The sequence below is a fragment of the Osmerus eperlanus genome, chromosome 20, assembly GCF_963692335.1.
Source record: "Osmerus eperlanus chromosome 20, fOsmEpe2.1, whole genome shotgun sequence".
NCBI lineage: Eukaryota > Metazoa > Chordata > Actinopteri > Osmeriformes > Osmeridae > Osmerus > Osmerus eperlanus.
This window is the reverse complement of record NC_085037.1, coordinates 3222691-3231942: the sequence shown is the minus strand read 5'-3', so window position 1 is coordinate 3231942 and position 9252 is coordinate 3222691. Positions and strand designations below refer to the sequence as shown.

The 9252-nt window shown below is 46.2% G+C and overlaps 1 protein-coding gene across 1 annotated transcript; it reads left to right on the top strand.

Annotated features, from left to right (window-relative positions):
- The first annotated feature begins 219 nt into the window (after positions 1–219).
- si:ch211-133n4.6 (uncharacterized protein LOC797776 homolog) lies at positions 220–4796 on the top strand. The gene is made up of 11 exons (XM_062487118.1): positions 220–271; positions 614–675; positions 862–888; positions 981–1013; positions 1367–1402; positions 1951–1980; positions 2107–2145; positions 2978–3007; positions 3395–3427; positions 3577–3789; positions 4512–4796. Exons 1-10 carry the CDS (start codon positions 261–263, stop codon positions 3717–3719), a joined length of 444 nt encoding a protein of 147 aa, XP_062343102.1. The 5' UTR covers positions 220–260; the 3' UTR covers positions 3720–3789; positions 4512–4796.
- Positions 4797–9252: the final 4456 nt, after the last annotated feature.

The following is a 9252-nucleotide window of genomic DNA, read 5'->3' as shown; positions in this document are numbered from 1 at the left end:
CTAGTCTCCTACCCAGCCCACCCTCATCATACCCAGCCCTCCCCCCTCCCCCCTCCAGCCCTACCCTCTTCTTACCTGACTCACCCTCCACCCCACCCAGTCCCATCCCCTCGTCCCCCCAGCTCAACCAGCCCCTCCTCTTCAAGTCCCAGCCCCCACATGACATTTGAAGTGCTATAAAAGTTCCCCCAGCTGGCTGGCACTGAGGACCAGTCGAAGTGCAATATCTACGCTGTACTGTACGCCAGACCCACCTCAGCATGCCGTCCAGGTAGGAGCCTCTCCTTTCTCTCAGGTCCAGGAGTCTATTATTACCAAGTACAGGAATATGTTACCACCAGGTACAGATATAGGTACAGGTATAGGTACAGATATAGGTACAGGAATATGTTACCACCAGGTACAGGTATAGGAATATGTTACCACCAAGTACAGGTATAGGTACAGCAATATTTTACCACCAAGTACAGGTATGGACAGACAGACAGATAGACAGACAGGTACAGACACAACTGGCCTTTCTGAGACTGAGGCAGGGGCAGAGTGTGACAAAATCTCTAAGATGTGTTATTAAGAGCAGTAAGAATAATTTTACTACCTGACTGTGTTCCAGGAATATTCTGATTTTCCTCTCGCTAGTAGTTCTGCTAGTGGAAGCTGAACTAGATACGAACGGTGAGATTAACAGCTACCTCTACAATGTCATTATTATAGATTTACAAGTAACTTTATCAACAGCTGCTCAGTTACTAGCATTGTTGTTGGACTTTAGATATTACTGCCTGGAATTATATTCAACTTACAATCATAAGTGTTATGTCATTGTTCACAATGTGTGTGTGTGTTTGTGTCATGTTTTAGATGGGGGTATCCAAGCCATGTCCACAGGTAACCATTAGTCCACAATCTGATGTATTGATATTGATGTAATTAAAGTCCTATCAGGCCAGTAATGATGAACTGTGTTCTGTCACCAACAGACAAGGACTCCACCTCTGACGAAGCTCCCACTGGTGAGTCTGCGTTCTGGGTTAGTCTCCGCTAACCAGCTAACCAGCTAACCAGCTAACCAGCTAACCAGCTAACCCTTCATGGATTGTTAACTTAAACTACCTAGCTAACTGTTACCTATCCTGGGTTAGCTTCTATCTGTCTAGCTAACCCTAATCCTAACTGCTGTGCTCTAACCAGCTAGTCAACCTGCTACCACCACCAACCAGCTAGTCAACCTGTCAGCTACTTACACTAACCAGTTACTCAACCTATCAGCTACCTCCACAAACTAGCTAGATGACCAATTCCTGAACACGTGTGCGTCTGAACAGCCATGTGAAGCCTTAACCGGTTCTTCCTGTTGTGTCCACAGAAAGCATGAACGCCGTCTCCCCGGACCATCCCAACGGTGAGCTCAGCTCCTCTCTAACTCTGCGTCCTTCTGAGCTCAGCTCCTCTCTAACTCTGCGTCCTTCTGAGCTCAGCTCCTCTCTAACTCTGCGTCCTTCTGAGCTCAGCTCCTCTCTAACTCTGCGTCCTTCTGAGCTCAGCTCCTCTCTAAATCTGCGTCCTTCTGAGCTCAGCTCCTCTCTAACTCTGGCCCCATCTCCCTGAAGTCAGTGAAGCTGGAGGATCAGAGGCAGCAGACAGGGGATCAGAGGCAGCAACAACGGGGGAAAATTCAGCCCTGTCCTAGCCTGCCTCCTAGCGGCAGTCCACAGTTGTGTCAGCAGTAGACAGTTTGCCTGTCAGGCATGTTAGGGTTAGATCATCATGACAGGTAGCATGGCCAGAAGGGTCCGTTGCAGAGACACATGACAGAGTTACCCTGCATTCGTGCCTCTGCAGTCTTGAACAAGTGACTCAGCTTCCTCACACTGTGAGGTTGGCCTCTGACACAAACGTAAATGAACTCCTGGGGTTGTGCTGCTAACGACCTTATCTGTCTTTCTGCAGATGAACCTCTGTATGACAATCGGGCAGCAGAGGGTAAGCAGCCAGTTACCTTCCACATGCTCAGAAGAGTGTCATTATAAGTCCAGTAGCATTGCCAGCATGGTGCCCTAACCGTAACCATGACCCTGACCCTTGACCCTAACTGACTGCGTGTTTCAGATGCCAGCAGCACCAGCGCAGAAGCCGCTCCTGAGGGTGAGTATCTGTTGTCCGACCTCACTTGTAAACATGCCTCTGGCAGAGCGACACAACACAGACATACTGTACATTCAGTATGTGGGGCGGTAGCGTCGCTACAAGCACCGTGTTACTAGTTTAACTACATTCCTCAGGAGCATAGCGGTAGAGTTGTTGTTTTCTGGGTCAAATGGCTGTTCAGTAGAGAAGCTCATTTATTGGTGAAGTTATTGGTTATTGGTCATTGCAGTAGCATCCACACAAGCCTAATTTCACCAAACATTTCGCATTTATTATACTCCGCGCAGCGGAGTATAATACATTTTTGTTAAGGATTAGTTGGTGAAGCCTCTGCCGTACACTGAGTTTTGGTACACCGCAGCTGCATAGTATATTATACATATACAGATATAACATATGTACTATACCTCAATTTAGAGCCTTATGTTTTCAAATTGGTTTGGGAGCAGTGAGAACAAAAAGCAGAGCTTAATGTTTTATAAACTGTACGGGTTTCGATTACCCATTTGTTTGACTGATCATTTTAATGATAACTGAGATAGCATGGACTTGGAATTTGGCTTTGATGCAGTAAATTACTTTTGCTATGTTGCTGTAGCTTAGCTAGCTACTTTTCTCTGGGGGACCTTCAGTGTAGTGAAGCTTCATTTAATGTAGAGTAACTGGTATAGCTCACTACACTTTCCAAGTAGCTTGCCCAACTCTACCAACCTTCATCACATACAGGATGAATATACATGCATCACATCCAGGACATGTTGACATACATCACATGCTGGACATTTATAGGCTAAAACCAGGCTAACATGTTTATCTTGCCTTCCTTCAGCTCCCAAGCCAAATGTAGTGAATGGTGCTGGTAAGTGACTTCAGATGTCTCAGAATATTTACTCATTCATCTAGTGCAGTGGAACATGTTGGTTGTGAATGTATTAATAACCTTTAAGGATTTAGCAGGATGTATAGAATGACTGTAGAATGTATTTAATCAATGGAGAATGTAAGTTTGTGTGTGTGATATTTGATAATGGAAAGTGATACTAATACAAATGTTCATCCAGGATGGACAATAAAGTTCTATTCTAGTCTATTGAGGAAACTGCGCTGAAACACAACCTAGTTGGATGTTTGAGAGAGCGTCTCAATTCACTTTCTCCAATAAACACAAGCTGGTTGGATTTGTGAGAGAGAGCATGTGACCCTGACACTGTGACCTCTGACCTGTGGTTGTTCTCTTCCCCACCAGGCGCTGCTGCCAACAGTGTCGAGGACGACGATGGTAAGAGGAACTCCGTTCATGCAATCCACACTCACACACATACACACAAACACACACAAACAAACAAACACATACACACACACGTCTGCACACACATCTCACACTTGAAACCTATCCGACGTTACAGTTTCCCCAAACGTATTTTTCAGAAGACGACGATTCCGACTCGGATGAAGGTGCGAGAAAACGAATCATCCCACGCGCTTCCAAATCCCAAAAGACAGTTGGAACTCGGAGCAAGCCCCAGTCCACCAGGAGGAGATCCCGTAGGCCCTCCGGCCGCCAGATCTGAGCTCTCACAGACACACGGAGACTGATGTCTTTCACATTAGCTGGTCTCATCCTAAAACAATCCTTATCTCGTAAGTCCTAAAAGATACAGACAAATCTGGGGAGATTCTGTATGTTAGGAAAAGGAGCCTTTACAGACAACATAACCCTGACCTAACCCATTCCAGACAGATCAAGTAAACAAATCTGCTATTAAAACACAAAATGTAATAAAGGATTTTTCACGCCAGAATACTAAAGACCTGTAACTGATTTTATAGCACCCAGCCATAACACCAGTAATATAGACGCCCAGCCATACTACAATACCAGTCATATAGACCCTTTGTGTAATGCCAGTAAAGACACTCAACCATAATAACAGTAAAACAGACCCATGAAATAATACCAGTAATATCGACTCCCTGAAATAATACCAGTAATATCGACAGCCACAATGCCAGTAATCTAGACCCCTGGTATAACACCAGTCTGCTATCTCGGACCCAAACCAGCCTGGTCAGCGTGGCAGTGCCACCATGTTGACTAGCTACACTGTCACATTCATGTTTTGCCCCTGCAGGGCTGCAGGGTTGCAGGGCTGCAGGCTGCTTGGCTGTCTATAACTACAACCACAGAAGGCACTGATCTGGGGGACACCCTCCTGCTATAACAGCCATTAACCAGCGGGTGGCGCTGTGGGATTAAAGGCTAGCTACACATTGGCAACTAGAACTAGAGACAAACAGCTTTAGTTATTATGGATACAATACAAATCTTGAATTGATGATCTATTTTTCTTCATCCTTTACAGGCAAACGCTAAACAAATGTCAGAATGTCAGACTGGCGATACTGGTGCTGTCCCTCTGAAGACGCGTACTCACCCGTGTTATAGCTTGTAGTGGCTAGTCTCTATAACATCACTCTTGTCTTGAGACACAGTCAGTGTTCAAATCAAAAGTGTCTCTTTTTATTTCTAATGGTCATTTTTATACACACCGTATTTAACAAATGTATAAACATTTTGTGATGAATATCCAAACATGTGAATATATTAACCTCTCTGTCTTAACTTCCTGAATAAACTTCTCTCAGCAAAGTTACACCTGGCCTACTCGTTTTAAATCGACTCCTAAACAAAATGAGAAAAATGAGATTAAGATCTATAAATTGCAGGAAGCAGTTGCAGGCGGATGAGAACCCGAGAGTTACAGAGCTGTAGGTGGATCAGAAACCAGGTGTTATTGACCCAGGCAGGTGTCAGATATAGGCCCAGTCTGGGTGATGGAGAGGGTCTAAGGCTGGGGTACCCTCCCTGGACACATGTGCCCCTTCCCAGGAACATGGCTGCTCTATTTCAATAGAAGGTTAAAAAGCTAAAAGGATGACTTACCCATAAGCCATGCTCTTACACACACAAACACACACACACACACAAGGAGTCAGAACAAAATAACGCTTAGCCTGAATCCTCTAGATTCAATGACCTTTTATGGTTGACTAAGTCCGGGTGTCGCGTTCCCCGCCAGTCCCTGTGAAGCAGCAGTATCCAGGGTTAGGGTTAGGGCTAACGTCCTCTCTCTCACTCCCATCTGCTGGAGGCATGGGTGACCTGAGAGGAGAAGCCCAGAGCACCTATACTATCTGCTCACAATCTTGAGCTACATTTTAAAAGGGGCATAAGTATGCCTTTAGAATCATGTCCCGAAGTAAAGGCCTTTGTTGGCCTCTCCTCCCTGGATACCCCAGCCTCTCAAGCCTCAGCCTCCCTAGCCTCTGTAGCCTCGAAGACCCCAGCCTCTCCTCCCTCAAAGACCCTCGCCTCACCAGCCTCTAACACGCTGGCCTCCAACACCCCCCCGGCCTCCTGGCCTCTCACACTCCAAGTTCCGGGCCGGTTCGCCCCTGCTCTCCAGGCTCATTAGCAGCAGTTTGCATGCTTTCCCTTCCTCCTGAGAAGAACACAGCCCAGATCAATGGAGAGAGTTTGGCCGGGCATCTGGACTGAGTCATGAGTCATCTAGATTTATCCTGCTCTGTCCTCCAGCCTCTGTCCTCATACAACCCCAGTACAGACACCATGGAGCTGGGGGAGTTGTTCCACCTGTCTGGAAGGTGGGCTGTTCCTCCATGGTGTCCCTGCTGTGTCCTTATGATCAACTACAGACATGAAGCATCCCAGGACCCACAATTCAATCAGGTAGTACATCAGCCCTAATGCCAACTCAAACCCAGCCACTAGACACTGTTCCCTGACCCCAGCTCTGACCCCACCCCCCTGCCTAACCTTAACCCAACACCCTCCTAGACCCCTAACCCCACCCTTACCTCAGCCCTAACCCCACCCCTACCTCAGCCCTAACCCCACCCCTACCTCAGCCCTAACCCCACCCCTACCTCAGCCCTAACCCTAACCCCACGCCTATATCAGCCCTTCATTTAAACCTATTATATGATGTGGAGGTTCTTGTGGCCGTACACACTGGACACCAATTTGGTGTTCAGACCTTGTCCCACACCTAACCCAGCCCCTGACCCTAGCCCTGAGCTTAACAGCAGGGTTAGGGTTAGTGAGAAGTGAGAAGGGAACATGGTGAGAAAAGGGAGGTAAACATGCACTCCTCACTCCATCCTTCTGTTGTCATGTTGGCATGGAAACGTCTGATCTCAGTAGAGCAACACAGAATGATGGTTTATGGCAAGCAAGGCCGTGGGGAGGCGGGTCCTCTCTGACCAATGAGCAGCAGTCCTCTCTCCTCACACAGCTGTGGTTATGGGGCATTGAAACGTGCAGCGACGATGCGCTCTGCTGATCAGAAGCACAATGTTCTGTGTGGCTGTTGACAAAGTTGGAAGCTACATTCTTACTAGCTACTTACAACCACTCGCCCAGGTTATAGAGTTAGCTAACACTGCCGCTAGCCCATATAGCAAGGACAGTGTTGGCCTACGTTCTGCAATTACCTCAGACAGCAGGACTTGGCCACACTTCAGAAGCAGGGTTAAAATTAGCTAACTCTGGAACTGCCCCAGACTCCAACTTCATGATGAAACTCACAGCTGCTCTAAGCTAAAACTTTATTTACAAATACTGTCAAAACTGTGTGGGGGTCAACTTAGTGTATTTGCTAAAAGTGCAACAAAGAACTGACAATATAACATCAACATTAATGCCTTAACAGATATCTAACTATAAAGGGAGGTATCATAGTCTGTTGCTCGATTATTTTGAGAATCGGGCACTGACTGATATTTAAATTGTCTGGTGTATTGCTCAGGATGCAAGTGTAGTGAAGTTTTTTTGGATGAGTGGTTCGCGTGGGTGGGAAATAAATATTAATATGGGAATGCTGGTTTCCCAAAACAAACCAAGGAGGAAGACCTTCCTCGCCGAAGATGATTGGCTGGAACAGGAATGCTGGAACATAACTGGCTGGAAAGCAACGGGCCAATTTTTTAATGTACTTTCCACTTACACTGAGATGTCTGTGTTGTAAAATAACTCTTATATTGTGTGTTCGTATGTTCATGTTGTGTGAACTAATACGACTTTTAAAAACCTATTATACCTTTAAAACTAACCTGGAAGCATTTCAAGTTCAGTGGGACGTTATCCTGACGTCAGAGTGTGAGAAGGTTTGCAGAAAGTACCTGAACCTCCATTTTCACACCCTCTAAACCCCCCTCACTGTTCCACTGCACACACACAACGAGGCCAGCTTGGGGCCCGCTACGAAGGCAAAGATCAAATGCTGATCTCTATCTAAATCTCTGGTTTGGGGATCTCCCACTGAAACGGGTCAGTGGGTTTAAGCTATCAAGTTTTGGCAAACAGGTAAGGCTATATTTTGGACTCAATGAGATTTATGTTATTTAGTATTGGTTTTCAAAGAGTCCCAATTGAAAATCTTGAGACGTGAAAGATGTGGCATTAAGACACCCCAACCATGAATGCGTCGAGCTGTTTTTTAATCGTCATTACACCCACAGCCTTTCAACCTTTAAACAATCTGTACAACGTTAACGCTTCATCCCATCACAGTGACCTTTAACCTCATCCAGCGCGATAGGAGGGAAGCAGTCCGTCTGAGAGAAACCTCTTATGCCCCCCCAATGTTCTCCCAAGGTAACGCTGCTTACATTACCGCTCAAACAAACAGACCCCACAAGGTAGCACAGCTCCATCCTGGAACTCTCCAGATTCCTGTTTCTACACTAATGAGATTGACATTTGATATGAATGTATCTGGTTTGATAATGCCAGGCGGGCCTTTCAGAGTCCTACCCAGATGAAGTGTGAGTGGGAGAGAGTCAGGGTGAACTTCCAGGCTCTTAGTTACAGCGTCACTGTTCTGAAGACAACGGGGGTTTCCAGAACCTGGAACAAGACGGATTTGAGCTTGCTCTGTGTTGCTGTGGAAAGATTTGTTGTATGAGCTCTGTTTAGCTTCTGGGGCGACCCCAACCCTGGAGTAAGTATGGTTCTGTCCTGAACCACACACTTTTGACATTTAGTAGATACTGCAACTGCCCTTACAAAATATATACTGTTTAAGGTTAATGTTACTATTTTGGGACACACTACTTTGTCATATTATTGCACCTTAAACTGGCGCAGACAGGTTTGGAATGATCCACTTTTGTACTGTTGTCTCAACAGTTGTAGTACGGTAGTACGGGAATAAGGAGATTCTTAATATTTTTAGCTTACTAAATAATAAGTCTGTATAGGTATTAGCTTGCAGGCTGTGGGTTAGCCCTGGAGTTGGTGTCAGTAGCAAGGTTACGGGATAAGCTAAGGCAGGAACTCGTTGAGCCAGTTGTTCAAGAAACATCAAAATGCAAAACGATGAATCATCATAAGCGACTGTTGATTTTGACATGATGCCACAAAGGGTTTGGGTTACTGTGATTTGTTAAAGATTATTTTTGACTTCACCACCCTCCAACAGACTGAGCTGTGTCACCAAGCCTCTCCTGAGTCACACCCGCTCCACGTGACCAGAGCTTACAGGTGGCTTTGTACACTTCGTGCACAAGTCCCCATGCTAGCTGGGTCCTAGACTCATCAACTTCAGTGAACAAGCAGGGTTTGACTTCACAAGGCGTGCTTAGGTCACTGTTCAACTGCTGCCTTTGTCATTCAGCCTTGAATCCGATGCCCTGTGCGCAGGTGTGTACAGACGTCCCCTTTGTGTGTTTTTTTTGTGTGCTGGAGAATCATTGTGTGAATCACTTCCTGGAATCAAACACTGGGGTTCCTGCACAACCACATAGCTGGTTCGAACTTCCTGATTATCCTCAAGAACATTCCAGCTACCGAACAGCAAACCTGTCACACTGTTGTAATATGAGAATGGTGGTGAAGTTGTAAGTTGTTGATGGTTTACTACGTTAGCGTTCGTGCTGATATAGAGTTCTGTCCAGATTGTGGTCATATAGTTGTGGAGGAGCAGTTCCCTGCCCCCCCCCCCCCCCCCCTGTGGCTCTGCCCCCCTCCACCCAAGAGTGACTCTGCCTACCCAGTAGAGGGAGGGTTGAAGCTATTTAAAC

Excerpts from the sequence above, each read along its gene's own strand:
- si:ch211-133n4.6 (XM_062487118.1), top strand. Across the intron at positions 1,014-1,366 it reads CTCTGACGAAGCTCCCACTG|AAAGCATGAACGCCGTCTCC; the intron begins GTGAGTCTGCGT and ends TTGTGTCCACAG. Across the intron at positions 3,428-3,576 it reads CAGTGTCGAGGACGACGATG|AAGACGACGATTCCGACTCG; the intron begins GTAAGAGGAACT and ends CGTATTTTTCAG.